The sequence below is a fragment of the Columba livia genome, chromosome 20 (assembly GCF_036013475.1).
Source record: "Columba livia isolate bColLiv1 breed racing homer chromosome 20, bColLiv1.pat.W.v2, whole genome shotgun sequence".
In the NCBI taxonomy this organism is placed as follows: Eukaryota; Metazoa; Chordata; class Aves; order Columbiformes; family Columbidae; genus Columba; species Columba livia.
The window spans coordinates 9458028-9479867 of NC_088621.1; the positions used below are offsets into that span (position 1 = coordinate 9458028).

General features: G+C 45.7%; 1 protein-coding gene across 2 annotated transcripts in view; it reads left to right on the plus strand.

Annotated features, from left to right (window-relative positions):
- The first annotated feature begins 805 nt into the window (after nt 1–805).
- GALNT17 (polypeptide N-acetylgalactosaminyltransferase 17) overlaps nt 806–21840 on the plus strand; it is a 215109-nt gene continuing 194074 nt past the window's right edge. The window contains exons 1-4 of one of the 2 annotated variants that reach the window (XM_065037207.1): nt 806–973; nt 2087–2421; nt 4232–4548; nt 6316–6412. Coding sequence is in view for 1 of the 2 variants with exons in the window: in XM_005511603.4 (XP_005511660.1) it covers nt 8786–9023 (238 nt within the window). In the remaining variant the exon portion in view is untranslated. Of the gene's footprint in view, nt 974–2086; nt 2422–4231; nt 4549–6315; nt 6413–8271; nt 9024–21840 lie in introns of those variants that run through there. The other variant, XM_005511603.4, reaches the window with a different exon arrangement.

The following is a 21840-nucleotide window of genomic DNA, read 5'->3' on the forward strand; positions in this document are numbered from 1 at the left end:
TTCACCATCACTGATTGTTCAGTTAACGTGATTTTTTGAGGCAGTGTGGAGCAGGACATTGCTCCTGCCCGTCCTCAAGCAGGAGGTTCCGACAGGACGGGGAAAAGGCAGGAGATTCTGGGGTCACCCTCCTTTCATTGCACAGTTGCAAACTGTGGTTGCAGCTTGAGTGAATCCATCTCTTAATGCTTTCTTTCTCTTCTGTGTGGAGAACAGGGGAAACACCCAGGTGCTGCGATGCGACAGACCAAAGGAGAGAGAATTGATGGGCTCAGCGCAGCTTTTTTCCATTAAAAAATACTCTTCTCTGTAGGATCTTGGGCCCTAGATGTGGATGTATGTTCCTTCAGGGGTTGCATTTCAGAGGCAAGGTCTAGCACATAATTCTCTCTCTGCTTCCTTAAAGATGTCATATCTGTCACCCACAACAAATGCTATTGTTGGAAAGAAAACAGAAAATCTTTCTGGCTGTTCTTCTGAAATGAAAGCAGCAATCTTCAAAGCTAAGAACAATCCCTTCAGGGTAACTCAATAACTACTTAGACCATATGAAAACAGACGGTTTGTACTTGTGAGGTATTGAGATTCGCAACTTTTATCAGGCTGGAGCTGCCTGTGGAGACATTTGCGTGTGGCAGTGGCTGGAGTGGTGCCCCCCGGGACAGCACTGGGCTGTGCTTGGGGACAGGGAGGGTTCCTTGATTCCTGCTTTTATAACCGGGGACAGAATCACAGCTGATTTCATTGGATAGAGCAAGTTATAGGTCTTACTTAGCCTTGGGTTGTGCTTTCCTTTGCAGCTCCGCCGTCCAGTGCGTGTTGTGAGCAGAGCTGACCTGGCTGAAGCTGCTCATCCTCTTCCCGTGTCCTTGCTCTATGTATAACCCTGAGGAGAAAGCACAATACATCCTGAACTTTGGCTTGTATTGTCCCAAATCTCCTACAGCAGCTTCACCCAGCCATTAAACAAGAGGTAGGAGTAGAGTTTTGACGTGAATGACTTCCCAGCTGAGAATATTTGAAATGAAAGAGAGGCTTCAGTCTCAAAATTGTTGCTTTCAGGGGCCTCCACACTGGGCTTGTTGGTTTTGTGGACCCCACCTCCCAAACGAACCACCTACAGCTGGTGACAGGGAATATTTCAGCAGCATTGCTGAGGATTTCAATGTGCTTTTTAGGACTGCTTAAAGATATGAAGGTGGCAGCAGAGAACGCGAGTGTGTGTGCGAGAGGAGAGATCTGCTCAACATCTCCCTTCCCACACAGGCTCCAGCTGTTCGGAGCAGCTCAGTGCATTGAGATTTACGTGCAGAATGAAGCTCTTGTAAAGCTGTAGCCCTCAGCTGGGTGTCTGACTGCCCTCAAAACTCAGCTCAGCCCAGGGACACCCAACAAATCAAAAGCAAAGCTGGAGTAAAATCCAGTTTGGTGGGTTTTTTCCCTCCACACCTTTTGTTTAACTCCACAAGGATACACAGCACCTTGTATTATATTTAGCTATGAGGTACCACTGAGATATGCACTTGGTATGTTTTGGGAGCTGGTAAAACAGTCAATACACAGATTTCCCCATAATACAACAAAAGGCCACCCAACAGGGAAATTCAATTCCTTACTTCAATGTGTAAACATACAGCTGTCTGTTTTCTGACCTACTTGTGTTTCTAAATGTTAAGAAGTGCTTTGAAGTATTTCTTTTTTGCTGGGATGCAGACCTCTTCAAATTTTCATGAGAAGCCTATTTTAAGCTCTGTAAAAAAACTTTATTGCTATCAATAATATTGAATTAGTGTGGTGCAGTACACAAACTGGCTTTCATTAAGCAGTCGCTGCAATCTGTGGTACGTTTTTATCGGGGGGTTTAGATTTTTAAGGTTAAAATAGTGTATTATTTCCAGATGGTCAGCCCACCATTCAGAATCACAGCAGAAAAACTGCCCTAGTATGTCTGTAACATAGGTTAAGCACAAATCCGGTGTAAGAAATATCTCGATTGTCTAAAAAAAAAAATGAAAAGACATAAAGCAGCAAGTATTTGTACACACTGGCTTGTAATTCACAGTAGTTTTGTTTTCTTGTATTTAAGATAGCACTGCAGTACTTCAAGAGCTCTCAAGGAAAGAAAAATGCACGTGTCAGTTTTCCATTGACACCTGTGGCTGCACCACGACCAAGCCTTGAACGCTGGATCTTCAGTCTCCGTGACCCCGAATCGCTTGTTGGGATGAGCTGTGAATTGCACCCAGAGGAGCCCATGGGTTCAGAAGAGGCTTTGAGGCTTGACCTGAACCTGACTACTTGGTATAAGGCAGAGGAGAAGAAATTATTCTGGAGTATGAGCTGTAGCATCTACAAAGTCCTCAGAACCAGGCTTACCAAGCAGCAGAGCAGGAATACTCCATGTCCAGGATCTCTTCTGTGGTAAGAGAGGCCAGATTGCTCCAGGAAGCAAGATCAGGCATTTAGAGACAAAACTAAACCCTGAAAGGATTTATTATATTTAAGCAAATTGACTTCTTGTCTAGGTTTTCTTTGCACTATGGGATCTGCCCTTGTGACAGTCACAAGAAAGGCGGCCCCAACGTTAATTGGAACAGGGACAGGTTGCAAATTGGTGCTGGGGATCTTTGGGGATTTCTCTGCTTTCTGCTGGCGCAGACGTACGGCAGTGCTGATGAAGGGGCCGTCAGCTCGGTGGGGTGGCCCTGAACTTCAGAGAGCAGTGGTTAACTGAGCTCTTGTGCTAAAGGCTCTTGGTTTGATGCTGGGCCGCTCGGCTCTGTCAGCTCTTGACTTCCCTGGGAATTTAAAACCCACTTTTGCAAAGGTCTTTCGGTATCTTTTCGTTTGCACGTAACATGATAACAGTGTTCCCTGGCTCAAATGAGATGTTCGGAAGGTCTAGGTGATAATGAGGTGCTGAAATGATATGAGCTGTTTGGGTGCCTTTTGTAATAAAAAGAAATAAGTGGGAATTTTTTTTCTAGTCGCACCAAAAGTCAATATTTAAAACATGTTTTCTTAATTTTTCAATCGTTTGTCAAGATTTCAGTTTTTCAATTTTTTGACAAGCTGAAACTTTTCTAACCAGCTTTAATAAGAACAGAGTAGAATGGAAGAGATTATTTTGGTTGGAAGGAAAATGATCTAAGAATTAGATTCTGATCATCAAGCTGACTACTAAAGTTCAAAGCAGCAACACTGAAGAGTAGTTGAGCTCTAAGCTCTGAGTTTGCTTTTTCTCTCAGTTCTTTCTCTTCTGAACTCAGTCAAGAGTTGAAGCCGTTCTAGAAGCTTTAGAAATGCTGCTCGTGAAAGATACTTATTGATAACCATTGCAGAGATGTCTTTTTAATATCCTTTAGAGGAACCATAAAGCAATTTCATAAGCTAAAAGTACAATAAGTTGCTTGTTTTTTTGCAACTTTTGCCTGATATGTCAGTGATGTGCTGTGCCTGCTCGCAGCCTGAGCGTAAAAAGGCATGAGAATCTGAATAGAGTCATTGTGATGTAGAACTAAATATGTTCCCAAACTTTGAAGATAAAACTGAAGAAAGTTACTTTCGTGCATTAGTTGTTGAGTAGTGGAAGAAAAACTAAAGGCTGGAGATAAAGAATTCATGCCGCGACATTAAACACTTGCCTGAATTACTGTCAAAAATGAAGCCAGAGAGAGCAGACAATGTGCCATCAACTTTTTAATATTAGATTCTGCAAAAAATATTATTTTTGCAGGTGCTTAGTCATTTCACAAGATTGGGCTTCACATGAGCAATAAACTGAAGGTCCGGAGAACTGTGACGTGTCGGTGACCATTGTGATGTGGGCACCGCTGTGTGTTCTGGAACAGCGTGGGGCTGCAGAAGCTGTTTGGACGTCACGGAACAGCTTCCTGCACGGAGAAAAACACCCCAGTGAGGAACAAAGAGCCCACGCGTGATATTGAGCCTTGAATTCACCTGACCCGATGAGGGAGGAGTTTCTCAGAGGTGGCAAAGAAACACAATTAAAACTGAATAACTGGGAAATCTCAAAAGCCTGAGAGAAAAAATGAAGGACAGGTAACTCCTGGGTGCCACCTCAAGCCTGAAAACAAAGAAGAAACTGAATTGCACTGGCAACACTCCAGCCAGAACTGTAAGATTTTGAGGAAACAGCTCATGGCTTCCAATTGAACCCTCGTGGTTTGTTGTTCTGTTTGTTTATTGCGTTTTTCCCCCTGTCTTGCAGATCATGGTTTTCATACAGGGATTCAAAGACAGTGAGATTAATGCAGTTCAAGCCAATTGATCTAAGAAGACCTCAACATCTACTTGCTTAGGCTGGTGTTTCCAAAGCTGGCAGTGTGGGTGCTCAGAGCTTTGCCGCGTCCCCTGAAGAACACACCACGCTGGCAGCAGCTCCAGTTAGTAGCAAGAAACCAAGTTTTCTGCCTGGTTTACACCTACCAGAACACACAGAGTCTGCCCGCAATGCGTCATGGTGTTCTACTCCCATCATAGACGTCCAAAGTGATCAGAATAACTTCTGGAAAGCAAGTTATTTTGGTACGTTTAATTCTTCTTTGTAACTGGCAGCTAGTGTTCACTGTATTTTAAGAAGCAGAGATTTTAGCTAAAGGATTAGTGCGTCATTAATCATTCCATTGAATATTCATTATTTAATGGAATTTCCCCCCCCAGAGGGGAGAAGCAATTATTTTGGCTGGCACTTGAGAAGCGCTGTGTGCTGTTGGTAGAACTCCACGGCACTGGGCAAAAATAGAATTTTTCTATTAGGCATGCAAACTGATCTTCTCTCCCCAATACTGATAAATACCCTTGATTTATTCTTCTTCTCTAGTTAGCAACAGTGTGTCATGCTTTTTTTGGTAGGAATGTAATGAAAAGGGAAAAAAAAAACATGAAAAAAGAAAAAACCTAAACCCTGAACACTGCAGTGGGTGTTGTGCTTCTTGGTGAAACCCAGACTGGGAGAGTGGGGTCTTGACAAACCTTCTTAATGTTTAGATAAATACTAAATGGTAGCTTGCTAGAAATTTTCTGAATAAAAGAAACTGAGGGAAAATTATTGTTGCTGCTCCAAGTAGCCCAGTGGCAGGAGCCCTGTGGAATGTTCAGTGTTACAAACCCGTTCAAGAGAGGCAGATGGTTTTTTCCAGGGTCCCTCTCCACCCCAAAAAGCCAGTGCTGACTCACAGAATCCCAGAATGTCAGGGGTTGGAAGGGCCTTGGAAAGCTCATCCAGTGCAATCCCCCCATGGAGCAGGAACACCCAGATGAGGTTACACAGGAAGGTGTCCAGGCGGGTTGGAATGTCTGCACAGAAGGAGACTCCACAACCCCCCTGGGCAGCCTGGGCCAGGCTCTGCCACCCTCACCAGGAACAAGTTTCTTCTCATATTTAAGTGGAACCTTTTGTGTTCCAGTTTGCACCCATTACCCCTTGTCCTATCATTGGTTGTCACTGAGAAGAGCCTGGCTCCATCCTCCTGACACTCCCCCTTTCCATATTGATCCCCATGAATGAGTCCCCCCTCAGTCTCCTCTTGTCCAGCTCCAGAGCCCCAGCTCCCTCAGCCTTTCCTCACACGGGAGATGCTCCACTCCCTTCAGCATCTTGGTGGCTGCGCTGGACTCTCTCCAGCAGTTCCCTGTCCTGCTGGAACTGAGGGGCCACAACTGGACACAATATTCCAGGTGTGGTCTCACCAGGGCAGAGCAGAGGGGCAGGAGAACCTCTCTGACCTACTGACCACCCCCTTCTAACCCACCCCAGGTACCATTGGCCTTCCTGGCCACAAGGGCCCAGTGCTGGCTCATGGTCACCCTGCTGTCCCCAGGACCCCCAGGTCCCTTTCCCCTATGCTGCTCTCTAACAGGTCCTTCCCCAATTTATACTGAAACCTGGGGTTGTTCATGCCCAGATGCAACATGCTACACCTGCCCTCGTTATATTTCATTAAATTTTTCCCATCCAGCTCTCCAGCCTCAGGAGTTTTGCCCCATGAGGCCAGCAGCAGAAAACCTTTCGCCTCTGTAACAGATGATTTGCAGCTGGGTTGGTGAACTTCCCAGGTGATGGCTGTTTGTTGTTGGCCAGGAGGGCTTCAAAGTCTGCACTGTGTGGTTCGACTCTATAGAAAGAAAAGCAGCAGCAACAACACACCTGGGGAAGTTTTTGAAGTTAATCCTCCTGGATGGTATGGGGGAGCTGTTTGGCTGGCTGGTAAATGTGTGTGCTTTCTTAATTTTTAGTGCTCATGCTATTTCCCCCACAGAGGATATTGTGTTTTTGGTTTTTTTTTCCTGCAGGTTTTTTGGACGTGTTTCTTTACCCTGGCATGCTGTTCCATCGTCACAGCACCCGGCTGTCCTGTAACTGGACACAGCAACACAGGGTCACCAGAAGGTGCGTTGTGGCTTTTTCTCTCCATCCCTGCTTGCTTTGGGGACTTAATTCTGCTCCTTTCTTGGGGGGCCAAAATTATTCTCCTTGTCCTTCAGCAAGGAGCTGCTTCAAACTGTTGCATTCACTTTTTTAAAAGTTATTCAGACTTTTTTTTTTTTTTCATTAGGGTCATATTATGTAATAACCATGTGCCCAACTTCCTTAAATCTCTTTTTATAAGCTGTATTTGATATTTTAAATAGATCTTGCTGTTTCTGTGTGATGTGACAGTGGGAGCGCTGGGTAATGCAGGACTAGGGCTTCTTTATCCAAGACTGTTTTTAAACAAGTAGTTTTCTGTTTGCACAAATATTTCTGCTTCTGATACTCTTTATCATGTTTATCGTGTGCCAGCGCACTCCTAAAGAGCCCCCACACCTGCAGCTGCCACGAGAAGCTTCCCCTTACTGCCAGCAAAAAAGTTTTCATGGTTTTGAGGAATTTGTAAGGTAGTTTTGGCTTCATGTCACCAGAATCATTCACTACTGGACCCTCGTGCTGGAATAATGAACCTGAGCGTGGCTGATGGACTGACCACGTTATTTTAAGGTCTCACTGTGAGTTATGTGCCTGTCGCAATTCTTGAGGTTTGTAGCAGGGTTCTGGGTCTGAATGTAGAAACCATAAAAGATTTCTTGTGCAGCTGGGATTAAAACTCCAGATCCTTTAAAGCAATTTTAGGTTTGTTGCCATGACATTGATTTTTGTTTGTTTGTTTGTTTTTCCTTTTTAGTTATGGCTTGAAGGTGAGAGAGGGTGTTCTTACATGTTGAAAAGTTGCCTTGTAGGATATGATGACTCAGTGTTGTTCACATTTTCATTCCCTTTCCATGTCATCTTTCTGAAAAGCAGGGTTAACTGTGGCACATGGTTAAAGCTCTGAGTAGGTGGCTTTACTGTGATTGTTCGGCCATAGCCGCCCTCTCAGATTGAGGATACGGAGTATTCTGGCATGAAAATTTTGGATTTGAATTGTAGTTTATGATGGTTACCGCTACCTCTTTTTAGTGTTTGCAGTGTGGAAGATCCTTGCAAACCAGCTCGGTGCCGGCGCTGCAACCATTCCCTTCCCTGGCACAGAATATTTGGGGAGCCATATCTGGAAGCAGGATGGTTTACTTCGCTTGATTAAATGCATGTGTAGAGCAAGCTACCTTTTCGAGTTCAGGGACAGAGCTTTGACCTGGGAGAGCAGGGAGCAAAGTTCGTGCCAGGACCACTCAGCACCCCAGGGGAGCAGCGAAATCAGAGACGCTCAAACTTTCTGTGAGACTGGATTGCAAATCCTGGGACAGTGGTGGAGTCACCATCCCTACAGGGGTTTAAAAAGGCGTTTAGATCAGGTTCTCAGGGACATGGTTCAGTGCTGGAGTTGGGTTATGGTTGTACTCCATGATCCTGAGGGTCTCTTCCAACCGAAATGATTTTGTGATTTTTTTTTTTTTTTTCTCGTGACGATCCCTGTCTAAATGTAACGGTGTTACCCCCCGGCTGCACGTTCCCGGAGTTACCCCCAGGCTGCGCGTTCCGATGTTACCCCCGCTGTGCGTTCGCGCTGTCCGGAGCCGCTGCCCGGCTCTGGCTGCCCGGCTCTGGCCGCCCCGCTGGCGCTGCCGGGGGGATCCGAGGGGACGCGCTCCCCCCTCCCCGGGCGGGAGCGGCAGCCGGCGGGGCCCGCGCCGTGCTCGGCGCTCCATCCCGGGATTTCCCGGCAGCCGCGGCGCGGCGGGGCCGCTCTCCGCAGGCGCGGGCAGTGCGCGGAGCGGCGCTCTCCGTGCTGCAGCCCGCCGCCGTAGTGACTTTCCCTCCTTCCCCTCCCCGTGCGCCGAGAGGGGCGGGAGCCACGCGCCCGCCCCCCTCTCTGCCCGCCCTTCCGCGGTGCAGCGAGGCTGCGAGGCCGGGGGGGCGGCGCGGCCGGCAGGGCATGCCCCGTCCGCGCAGCGCAGCAGCGGCTCCGCGCCCCCCCGCGCGGCCGGCGGAGGCAGGCGCGGCGGCGGCGCTGCCGCAGGGCTCTCTGGCCCCGCCGGCGCCCGGGAGCCGAGGCGCGGTCGCCCTGCGCGGGGCATGAAGTTGCGGCGGCGGCAGCGCGGCGGGCGGAGCGGAGCGGGGCGGGCGGCCCCGGCGGTGGCGTCTCCTTTTTGGGGCCGTAGCCCCGGGGCGGGCTTCGGCGAGCGGCGCTTCTCCCCGCCGGTGAGCCCGGGGCCGCGCTCGGGCGCGCCGCTCCCCGCGCAGGCTCCGCGCCGGGCGATGTGCGCGCAGCGGCGGGCACCTGGCGGAGTGCTCCCTTAGCCCTGCGGGCAGCGCGGCGGCTGGTGGGGCCCCTCGGGAAGTTTGATGGCTTCTTTGAGGAGAGTCAAAGTCCTGCTGGTGTTAAACTTGATCGCGGTGGCTGGCTTCGTTCTCTTCCTGGCCAAGTGCAGACCCATCACGGCCAAGAGCGGCGACTCCTTCCATGACATCCATCCCAGGGCAGAAGTGGCCAACTTGACAGCCCGTGGCATCAGCTCCATCCAGGATGCGGTGCTGAAAAGGCTCTCCCTTCTCGAAGATATAGTCTACAGGCAGCTGAATGGTAGGAAATAGTTCTTTTTTGGGGTACGGTTGTGGGTAGTGAATCGAGGCAAAGAGTGGGTGCACAGCTTGCTTGAAGTTTTCATAATAGAACCGTGCTTTTTACTGTATTATCGTGCAAATGGAGTCTCAATGGACCGTATCAATTTAGTGTCTGATTTCCAAGTTCTGCCTGTGTTTAAAGCTCAGAGTACCTTGCACAGGATGGGAGGAAAGCATAATAGCGTAGTGCTGCCTTTCAGCTTTATAGTAGCGGTCAGGAAATTACAGTGTCATGATTTCTGCATCAAATGAGAAGGGTGTTCGGTGGGAGAATATGGTTGGAGTACCACACAGTATATTGGTTGTGGGAATGGCATTTACTACTACAGAGTAGGGTTTTGGAAAGGAGTTTTTAAATGGCTAAAATACCTTGCATGATTTGAGTGCAGAAGGTCAGAAAACAAAATGCACTTTCTCTAATAAGTTAAGCAAACTATTTAATATCTCCTATGGCTCAGCATTGACAGCTGCTAATTAAAATCTCAAGCAATGCTTCTCTTTATAGCGTAGTGAAGGGATTTCTATTAAACTCTCACCAGGTTCAGTAGTTCTGAGATGTAGAGAGGGAGTTTTAAAGACGCTGTGTGGGATAGAGAAACACGTCGTAAAGACATAAGAAATCTAGGTGAGGTATCTAATTAAAACACTGACTGCGGAAGCTCATTTTTTTTAAATCGTTCCCGGTAGGTTCACAACTGGGAATGTAATCTCAATCAAGAGTCCCATTTATTGCCTCCAATCTCTGTAGCTTTAACGAATGTGAGTTTTCGTATTGCAGACTTAGCAGAGTTAATGTTTTTGGCGATGTTAGTGTGATTCTTTCTCTGAGTTTGGAATATAAAACGAAGGCGTGATTCTGTGCCATGCTGAACGTCAAGCCGGCTGTGCTGTGTCTCCGTATTGACTCAGAGCTATTGCTGGTTCTGTTCCTGCACCGAGGATGTGAGGCAGGTGCAGGAGCACAACACACCTTCCCTGGCGCAGAGTGGTTGTTTCAGTGTCTGTGCTTCAGGGAAGGCACTACACAAAACAAGAAGCACTTAGCTGAGAAAAGTGCTTTTTATATTGCTACCTTATACACTTGCATGAAAAACCCATCCTGCGTCTGAAAGCGCCTGGCACAGGAGGTGTGGAAGCTGCACTGCTGGGTGACAAACAGGGTGAAATAAAAGAGTAACAAAGAATAAGGTAGAAAGCTCAGTTATTTACAGTCAAACTGTGAAACTGGCTGCTTCTGGATATTGCTTTGGCAGAAGTTTCGAGGAAGGTTTAGGCACTCGTTTAAAAAGGGGCAATAGCTGCAGTGCAGTGCAGGAGACCTCATCCTAGGACCTCGATGTTGGACAGGTAATTGCGATACTGTCTACCGTTGCCACAAATACAGAGGGAGAACTGAAAAATAACTTATTACCCTTCCGTGCCTCGTTGGGCGCTGCTTTTGGAGCTGGCGGCACTTGCGGCAGCTCTGAATGTGGGTCTGTGGGGCGCTCGGGTACGTTCCGGGTGTCATACAGGGGTCTGCGTGGTGCTGAGGAAGAGCCATGCACCTAAAGACCGGGGCAGGCAGAGAGGTAACAGATAACGTGGCCCATACCACAAACATTTTCTTAGGGCAGACGGAAAGCTGAGCGCATAAATGTGACAGCTTGTCTGGCCTCTGCGTACCGGGGTGATTTATAGCAGCGCTGATGAGCCCGGCTAAAAAATAGCTCTGGTGTAGCAGTTATATAACTGTGGGTCAAGTATATATTTGGTACCTGTGATTTTTTAGAAAAGTACGATGTGCTCTGTTTTCTGAGCGATGTCTGTGTGTTGTTGTGCTTCAACAAGCTGTGGGTTTAGAGTGCGGTGTGGGCGGCCAGGTGAACCCCATCACCCCCAGCCGGTGCTAAAAACAAACCACCGAGACAGCCCAGAGGACTGAGGGTGCGGAGGCGGCTGGACCAGCTTCCCCACCACGAGTTTTCTGTGCCGAAGTCATTCTGGGCACTTGAAATAATACCTAAAGCTCCGATCTTAGTGCTTGCTTGAAGTGTGCCGATATGAGCTCATTTCTTTCTTTTTTTTCCTTTTAGGATAGGGAAGTTGCACATTGGTGTGAAGTGTCTAACAAAACCCACCATATGCTCTTAGACAAGCTCCCTGCAAAACGCAGCCACCAAGAGAATTCTCTTTCTCTCATGTAAGGTTGCGTTTTGTTTCAATTCTGACCTGTGGTTTGGCACATATAAAATGTTAGAATCTGGTGTCTATATGTTGTGTGGCACGTGGAAAACCTGCACCTCAGGGAGCATCAGGAAGCATTTGGCCAAAGAAAGAAACTAAACTGCAGTTTGGGTACAGTCAGCTATGGATTTTTTCCTGCCTTATAGGACTTGGCTGGATTTCAGTGGGAGTTGAAGCCATATTTAAAAAGCGAATCTCTTAAAAAGCTCCATTCTGTAAAGATCAAATGAGCAATCTGATCATACCATTGCCGTGGTTTGGGTTTTTTTGAGTCTTGTAGTGTAAAGCAGACTGGAAATAGCAGCGCTCTCTGGTATGGCAGCCCTCATTTTGTATGTATATAAGTCTATTTATTTATTTCTGTAAATGTTGGCCGTGAAAACAAGCTAAACAACGCTGCCTGGGGGCTGGTGAAGGAGCTGTTTTACACAGTTGTTCCTTTCGAAGGGCATTTCTCTATGGTGCCATTCTGGCAGTAACTCCCTCTTAGTCCTGTTTGTGCAGGAGTTACTGTCCCCTGTCTCCCTCCTTTTTTTGGCCTAAAGCTGACTGAGAACTGTAGGCGTGTTTTGTTCTTTTAAAAAGTTTATTATTGCCCCTTAGTTCGTTGCACGAGTCTTGTGGGTTTTACCTTTTGCTTTTTTTTGTTGCTTTTTACTGTTCTCCACTTGAATGGCTCCCACAGTCACAAAGAAGTACGAGGGCATCCTTTGAAATGGAGGGGTTTGTATGTGCAGGCACTTATCTGACAATTCAGAGTGTTTTTAATTTCTGTAGTCACTTTTATGGATGGAGATTTCTGTTCAGCAGATGTTCAGAGAAAGCTAATGAAGGCCTGGAAGGAACGTGCGGTTTTACTCCGGGTATTAACTACAACTTGTCTTTTTGATCCAAACCTAATTTTTTGTGTGTTGACATTTACATAAGCAAAACTTGTGGTCCAGATTATCTCCAACTTAATGGAGATTCATGCAAATGAGCTCTTCGGTTGGGTCTGTGTTTACAAAGAGAGGGTTTCTGTGCTAATTAGCTCACGAGGACCTGGAGTGAATGAAGACCTAGAAGAGAATATTCAGCTTCTGCCACAGCCTTGGGCCTCCTGGGAAGCACTGGGAAAATGCTTGGATTTACCCATCCAGAGGAGTTTGTGAAATAATGCATTTGTAGGATCCTCAGACAACAAAGGTGGGCCAGTTTTTAGCATCACATTATTTCTAGGATGAGCGACATGACTTGAAGAAAGCCGTAGTTTGCCTCCTGAAACAGAGCAGGAGAGAGGATGAGGCTGATGTTTGCCCTCAGCCATCTCTGCCCAGCATAGGAGAAGCATTCAGATCTTGGTCGTTATCTGAGAGCCTGCTGGGATGTCCAGGGTCCATACGCAGGTTTCCTTACATGTGCAGAGTGCTGGGGCTGCACCCGTGTTGATTATTCATCCCAGGTAAGACAAATAAGCCTGGATCTGATTTTGTGTGTTGATTTTTGTCTCCATCCTTCTGAGGCTGATCCTACACAAGTGTGAGTGATCCCCTGTTCTAAAGCCTGTTTGCCAGAAGCTCTTGGAGTCAATATATGAAGAGTTTAGTCATTAAATAGCGCTGCTAGCTTGAGAATAAGAAGCGCAGGAGGGAGGGTGCTCTAAATAAACCCTTGATTTGCGCGTGGGGAAGCTGTGATCCATCTCTGCCGTAGCTGAGCACCCCAAACAGCTGTCAGTGCAGCAGTTCTGCTGGTCCCTGTCACCTGAGGGACCTCCTGGGTGTGCTGCGGTGAAACCTCTGTGTCTGTGTGTGTGCACAGAGCTCTGGCTCTTAGATTACAGCCTCCTTGAAGGCTCTAAACACCCTCTCTAGCGCTTTTGGGTTTACATACAATAGCAGAATCTAGTAGGTGCTCGGCTGCCTGGAAGCCAATGAGACAGGAATGATGTGGCATCTTTCTGAGTGGCGTGAAAAAAAACCCCACATAAAAATCCTTCAAGCTAAATATTAGTAAGACAGAAAACACGGTGAAAGGGCATTGCTGACTCATCCTCAGCTCTTCTTGTGCATTTTATGTTGTCAACTCACAACAGATTATGTGTAAGATCAGGGAGAATAAAAGCTATTTGCAAATTGTTGTAAATGAGAGGCCAGTGATGAAGAATCACTGATGCTGGCCAGACAGTGGGTGAGCAGAGAGGGCTTTCCCCTTCGTGCTGAACAAGTGCACAAAGAGTAAAACAAAAAAGTTGAAGAAGAACTTTAAATTCCTTGGTGGTTAAATAAGCCCATGTTTATTTTTCAAACAAGCTTGCAACTATGCTTTTGCACGTGGAATTATTTGCACATGCCTAGATCTGAACGAGTGCCCGCCAGCAGCCGCCCTGCACACAGACTCTGCTCGCGGCTGCTTATCCAGTTAGGAAATGAACTTTGGGGGGGTTGTGTGTGGACAGCGAGGCTGATACTGAAACACAGCCTGTTGCACGGCCTTGCTATCCCCCTCGTAAAGTGGCACTTAATTAACTTAAAACACTTTAAAGATATGTGGATTTACTTCCCATAAGGATAAGATAATGCTTATCTTCTGTAACACTTATCATCCTCAAAGGTCATTACAAACTTAGTTAACTACTGCGCATAAAAATTATATATGTAAATAAGGCAGATTAAAAGCAGTTCTATCAACCATTTAGTAGTATTTAATAGCGTTATGCTCACAGAGTAGTAATATGAAGATTTTAACAGGTAATATATTAACTAAAATGCTAAGAAATTCTCTAATTAAGATAAACCACTAAGTGTAAATAATGGAGAGTAGGGAAATGCAGTTTGTAGGCAGAAGAGTCCAAACTTTTAAATCATGTTAATGAAATAGAATGGCTTTCTTTGCAAGCACAACCTCACCAGGCGAAAACCCTTGATATGCGAAATGATGTTGTGAAGATAAAGCAATAGGAATGGGGTGAGTTCTGTATTGGTGACAGTTGTCACCCAGAATCTGAGATGCTGTTCCCCAGTCTGTCCCGCTGCTGTGATGTGTCTGAAGTCGAAACCAACTGTATTTTTGTTATAGCCTTGTATAGATGCATGGTAAAAATTGCAGTTTTAATATTTATCATATACCTAACTGAACGGGTTGCCATATTCACTGTTAAGAATAATGCAAAATATCCAGATTCAGCACATGCTTTTAGAAATTCTCAGCCTAAACTTACCAACTGCAGACCAGTGCACAGGCTTGAGACACCTGAGAGCTCGTGTCTAAATCATTCTGATCAGGTTCATGGAAATTGGGTCTGATACCAATCAAAGAGTGAATGAAAGAAATATGTCTTAGAGAATAGAGTTAAAAGATGAGGCTTCAGATAGTCATTTAGGAGGCATCTGGAGGCTTAGACGTTAATGTGACATTTAGTTTACAACCCGGCTGACTAGGAACTGATAGATAATTTTTGTTTTCGATAGTTGTTTGGCATCATCATCCGAACATTCACTGTCATTGGCGATGAATGAGTAATAAGCCAGTAGCACATTTATCATGCAGAGACAACACAGGATTCACGAGATGCAACAACAGCAGTGACTAGAGAATAGTGACAATGCTGGTATGTTATTCTTGCATATTAATTCAGGTCTGCCCAAAAGGAGATGGTAGAATTTCCGAAGGTACATTAGATTTATGCTGCTAAATTAGTTGGGCAGATTTTAAGAATATTTTTATAAGGCTTAAAAAAAAAAGGTGATGTCATGATGTGAATTACAGTATTATTTCCAAGCCTCAGTCCGGATCAGCGCCGTGCTGTTGTGTCTCCAGTAAGGGACATTTGGAATTGGATGCATTTGGCAAAACATGGGCATGTAGTGACATTTTGGTGCCTGAAGGCTCCAGCTGCTGCTCCAGAGGGGCCCGACTCGGCCGTCACCGCTTGTCACATCTGCTGGGCTTACATGGCGACTCGGGTACTCCGAGGTCTTTGGGCTTTTGTTGAGACGACACAGTCTCACGCCTGCTGGGTTGGGATCTTCTGCTTTGATCAGGGAGGACAGACGGACAAAGTTGGCTTGAGGGGTGTGCTGTCAGCGCTCTCAGATTTTGGGGAGTTCTGGTCTGTCTTGGCCACTGTCTTCCCTCGTTCCTTCTCTGCCGGTAGAAAGCGTGTGCATTTCGAATAAGAAAATGCTGTTATGTAGCTCGTGAGCAAATTTACCTGTTAATAAGGCATAGCACAAAAGAAAATAGAAATCCTTCTCAGGTAATTAAGAAGGTTTTAATAATTCTGTGATTTATGCCACTAATCTTTATCTGAAACTCAGCAATCTGGTCCAGATGTTAGGCAGGCTGGCAGGCCGCCAGCTCCCACAGATGGGCCTGCGTCCCCGGGTAGGTGTGAGGACATTCTGCATGCTGAAATATTAAACTTGAAAAAGGAGACCTTTTTTTTAGGATAAGAAGTGCTTACTGAAGTCTGCAAAGTGCTGTTCAAACTGAATAGTCATAGTATTGACCTTACCATGAGTCAACAGTGGTGATTTAACATCAGTTATGTATCCTAGTGGTACGATATTATTTTTCCTAAACAGTTTTGGAAGTAGTAGCAACAGTGCTTTCTAGCCCCCAATCCCCATGGTCAAATTTCTTCAAGAAATTGTCAAATGCTTTACATCTTGTTGCTGTAAGCATAGCTAGTTCTGCCTATAAATCTAATAGCTATCGACCCACATCCTGACAGTCACGGATGGTTATCTAAAAATAATACAGCAATGGTGCAATGAGAGCCCGATGTAAACCATGATGTGCAGGGGAGAGCTGTGCTGAGCCTTGCTCTGCTCTCACCCAGCAATTAACACCCTGCTCCTGATGTAACGATGGGGCTTCGGTGCTTGTGTCAGTGGGGACATGCAAAGGTATCAGAAAAAGAAAGACAATTCCCTAAAGTCAACAGAGAGTTGGATAAAAATCACAGTTGGCCTTTTCCTTTGGAAGAAGCTGCTGATGTGCACTCGCTGTGCGGCACGCGCCGGTTCCGATGATCCTGCCCTCCCGGGGTTCGCTTGGATACCCAGACGGTGATGCTAAAGGTTTCCTGCTGTGTTACAGCGCTCGTTCAGCCTTGGAACAGGAGATACCTCCAGCTCCGCAGGGTAATACAGGAGTAATATGATAACTCTTGGTAATTGGATTTTTTAAAAATAGAGATTTTCCCAGGTTGTCTGACCAAGAGCACGACTCTTCCTGCTGTTAGGGAAAATGGAAGATCTCTTCAAAGCTGGGGCTCTGTCATCTGTAGTAAATCATCAATTCTCACCGCACAGCTGGCATGTCTTGTTGTACCTGATTACTTAATTTCAGCACAGTAAAACCAGCTGTGTGATGTGTCAGCATCCAATGCTGAGGAAGGAAGGGGAATCCTCAGTCCCGCTTCCCTTTAGTACCTGAGCTTGTACACAAAAGGAAATAAATGTCTTGTGTTCCTCCCCGTGGTTTGGAGTGTGGTTGCCCTTGAGCATCCTTCATCTCCCTGAATCCCTTCCCCAGCACTCAAATGGGATACAGGAGTTGCTTTTTTCCTCTTTTTTTTTGTGTGTTTGTGGGCAGTGAAAATCCAAATTGCTTTTCCTTGGCGTGTCTAAGTGCTGCTGAGATACAGAAAGCAGAAACCCATTACAAGAGAAAAAACAAGAGTGGATTAACAGATGCTAACAGTGAGTTATTTTGGGTTTTTCCTCAAGCTGCAGGGAGCAGGAGAGAGTCAGGCAAGGTCCCTTACCTGACTGTCATCGGAATTTATTTAACCTTGCTTTTAATCTTCATTTACTCGTGTAGTTCTTGGGGCAGTGCAGCAGTCTGCTGTGGTTGTGCCATGTTCTCAGAGCATAAAGATGAACCGAGAAGGTTAATTTTAAAATGCAACAATTAGAGTTTCTTTCTGGGTCTTTGCCTACATTACACTTTAAATTAAATCATGAGAGCACTCATGTTTGTGCCAAATTACAACAAATTCTTCCAAAGCAGTTGCTTGATCATACTCTAAAAACATAAAGCAAAGTAGGAAGGAAAAAAAAGTGAAAAACAATTTGATGTTTTGGAGCTTGCTTATATTCTGTTAATTAGGTTTTCAATAGTTTTTGTTGATCTTTATGTGATTTTTGGTGTTCAGTGTGCTGGAACACTGAATGTTTTAAACAGGTTGGAGCATAAAAACCCTAGGCTGCCAGATTTTATTGAAGTGTTTCATATTTGCACTGACAAGACAATATTCATATTAACAATCACACTTGTCTAAACCTGTAGTCAAGGCTGGGGCCACGTTGTGCTTTGTGTATAAGTGTAGACCAAACACCATAATGTGGAATTCCAGTTTGCTTGGAGCTGTTATTCATGTAATCTGGAGGGTGTCACCACAAAGGGACTGGTGTCACCATCAAGGGCACCAGGCAGTCAGTACCAAAGGGTTAGGTCACAGTTTTTCCTCCAACGTTTTGTGTGATGCTGGATGAGTCACTTAGAATAATATTACAACAAATATATGTGAGTTAGAGATTCAAGTTCCCTTCTGTATTGCTGAATGAATGTCTCAAGGGCAGGAAGAGATGAAGAGGTTTATATGTGGGAAATCGTATGAGAACAAAGGAGAAGTTGCAGTGATTTGAGGATGCTTGGAACTGGTGTCAAAAAGGTAAGAACAGAAAAAGTGAGAAAGGAGAGATGTTTGACTCACTACTTATTCCCCACCATAACAAACGGCTGGAATGTGGCCTTAATTAAGTGATTACCACTCATTTACACTGTGACCCTGCCCAGTGGCCCTGTCTGCTTCATGTCTGGTATATTTGGTGCTACAAACAGTGAGAAACAGGCCATTCCCCACTCGCTTGTCATTCAGTGAGATAAATCATGCAACAGCATGAGACCGAAGATGAGGGGAGAATTAGACCTAATGTTGTGTTAATTCCCTGTGGCTTTTGGATTTAAAACTCATGTTGATTTAAAACTATATTAATTATATGTCGACTAGGTTGAAGGGGGAATGTGTGAGAAAGTGCAATAGAGGAGGAAGATGTGCTGGTGAAGGAGAAGACACAGGAGGTTTTGGGCAGGAGCAACGTGCGGGGGGCTTTGGGGACAGCAGAGGGGACAGGGAGCAGCTCCTCTCTGTCCTTCCTCAGGGTTTCTGCCTCCAGAAGCTTTACTTGCCCCCATGAGTGATGTGGAACAGGTTCAACATGAGGAAAATAACCACCATGCACCAATTCAGGAACCCTGGTTGTGGGACGACCAGAAGTCTCAGCTTGAAGGAGCAGATGCTGGTGTGGTTAAGGCTGATTTGATTGACCCTGTGCAATGCCCAAAGGGACAGAGCCGGATTTTAAGCTCTGCGGGTGGAGATGAGAAACAAACCTGCAGTATCTGGATAAATAAATGAATAATTAACTTAAGGGGCCAGGGATGGGTGAGCTCCTTTCTCCGATGTGAAGGGGGACAGTTCAAACATGGTGCTGTTTGATTAGTACTTGTGATATGAAGGGGCAGTATGACAGCTGGATCATGAAGATGATTTAGGGGTGTGCAGGCAGCTCTCATATAGAAACCTGCCCCTGGCAGGAGTGTCTGTAGGTAGTTACCGGTTTCTGCCCTGTCTGATGTGGAAGGTGTTAGTGGAGTCAGGTCATATTGACTTCAGTTGTGTTTGGATCAAGCACTGAATCAATAAGTGGCTTTCTGGGGGAGTTTAATAGCTGTTCTGCACAGATATCAAAGGGTTAGACAGTAAAATGGGATTTTACACTTTTATCAGTCTTTTCTCAGGAAGTTGCTCAACTTCCAGATACTAATTAATCCTCTGTTCCTTCCACCAATTTTCCTCCCTACTGATGCTGCCTGTTTGATCCTCTAGAACAGCATCAGGCCTTGCAAATTAGAGCCATCTGCCAGGCTATGATGAGGAAACAGGCAGCGAACAGAAAGGAATAAAACTTCGGCATCACATCCCAATTTGAAGCATCTGGCATAATTTCTGCTCTTTGTGCAGCTGTTTGGAAAATCCTGGAATTCCCTTGAATGTCCAGGCTCTGATTATAATGACCGGAACTGCATATCCAGAAATAGCCAGCTGTAATTACTGTTACTGGAGCTGGATATCCGAAGAAAGCAATTTGCTCCAAAACTGCAGACCCAAGTGTAGGCATCTCTGGTCACATCTTATTCTGAGGCTGCTCAGGCTTTTCCATCGTGAGAAACTGCTTTAATTTGTTTGTACGTTTTCCCAGCCAGGCTGAGATGGTCAGATATTGTCAATATCATGTTTGTCCGTAATCCCAGCAAACCGGTCTGGATGTTTTTGGAAATATGATGTATGAGAAAAACATGTTCTATTGTTCCTGTGGAGGGACAAAAGCCGGTACCAAGGGACGAGGAGTGAGCTGGCAGCTCCGAAAAATGGGGCTGGGAAACCACAGGAGCAGAGATGGAGGAGGTGAGGAGGCTGATGTGGGGGAGAGATGGGACAGGGCAGGGTGTCCTGGGGACATCTCCGCTTTGCTACAGGAATGTCTGAATGTAGCGCAGTTCCTTGGAAATTTCATTACAAGTAGCGGACATATGGTCAGCTGCAGAAAACTGTTATTTTCAACGCAATATTTTATATAAATGGAGTTTAACTAAAAAGGTAGGTTACTTCCAGAAACATTCGTGCTAAATGTGGTTCTTGGGTGGTTTTGCTGATTAAAGTGTTAGCCTTGCAGAGCATGCAGATGTGTGGGTATAAAGCCAGGGCAGGTATTATTAGCTGTGTAAAGCAAAACAATACAGTCACTGTGCAAAAATTATGGGTTTTGTGCTGAAACAGATATTTAACCTTTGTTTTTACAACTCCAGAAATGAAGCAGTTTGTTTCTTAATGTAGCCTTAATGCTCCAAGTGTACGCTGACTGTATTTTCACATCTGAACGTATGAAATGCTGGGCTATTAAAATCTGGTTTAACGATCGCTTTTCCCATAACTCCTAATATTTGCCATTTACTAATTATGATGTGCCTAAGTAGTTCTCATCCGCAGTAGGTATTTCAAAGGCTGCAGCTGTCCTAGTTTCAGGCTAACTGCTGGTAACTTCTTTTATTTCTTGAGAACTGAGCATTATCGCTGATTTTTGCAGGTTGCCATTAAGCACTCGCCTCGCACTGATCTTCATTAGAAGGTTTTTGATCTACTGGTCCCCAGTGGAAGCAGAAACAGTGAGATCTGGCAGTGCTGGAGAACACCCCTATTTATTTCAGCGAGCTTTGGTGTATGGTATAAACTCATGCTGGGTCCACAAAGGTTGGTTGGTGTGGAATGCTATTTGTTTTGGGACCTCCTGCTCTATTATTTTTTAATCCTTAGGATTTTCCAAGGAATTTTGACTCAGGGAAATGTGGCTATTTGAAAGGCGGCAGCAAAGGCAGCGGCTTTGCAATCTTCCCAAACAGCTTGTGGGGATGAAAAAGGCAGGATGAAAAAACTCCTGGTCCACTTTGCTACTCCAAGGGCTGGTGTAACAGGACCACGTGAACTAGTTTAAGGCCCAGAAGTTGTTGTGGGGCCGTTGACCTTGTAGTCTGGTGGCCTCCCTGGAAAACGGAGCTGAGATTGCAAGGGAAGTGGTCGTACAGAAGAACTGATAAAACATTAGGAAGCAGGGATACTTGAAGGAAAAACGGAAATACACAACTTGTAACAATTCAGATACTCTGCAAGTGAGGAACGCCTCTTAACTCGGTTGTCTGTCCTCCTTGCATTTCATTTTACCTTCAATTTTACCTGTTTTTGTTTTCTTAATCCCATTTCTCAATCATCTTCACCAGAGGCAACTCCAGCTGTGACTCGACAGCTGCTGCTGTCTTCTCCAGCATGTGCTGCCCAAAATCCCACTTGATTCTAGGCCTTAAGGCACAGTGCTGTCTATTTTTGGTATTTCTTCTACTGTAAAATGATACATATTAATATTAATAACGTGCTTTCCAAATTCAGAAGCCTCCAGGCCTATTGCAATTATGGGTGTTCTTTTTAAACCTCAGTTTTTGGCAGGTATGTCCTGGCAGTGCACGTGGCTTAGGAGCATGTCCCAGTGCTTTAGGCTCAGGTGCAGTGGGCAGCGCTCAGGTCCGGAATTAGATACTTGAATGTAAGTGCAAGCTTTGAATACACCCTTTTCACTTTGTGTGCTGTCAAATAATTCAATCTGACCTGGAGGAAGAGGTGGTGGCACCCAGGGAATGATGTGCAGCAGGTTCTTCTCGTGCTGAACCACACGCTCCTTCTGCACAGACCTCCTGCGGTTACTTATCTGCAGAGCTTATTTTATTTCTTGCTTCTGAGCCATCAGCTCCATTTCTGCTCTCTAGAAGGCAAAATGCTGTTGTTCTTAGAGGCAACCTCAGCCCTACAGCCTCTATCTCTTTCCTCCAGGAGTTTATAATATAAAGGTTTCCTTTTTTGCCTGCTCCTTCGTTTGCATTTCTCACACCTCCGTGCTGAGCCTTGGCTTAAAACCTTAAGAATTGAAGCTCAAGAAGTTGGGGGGGGAAAA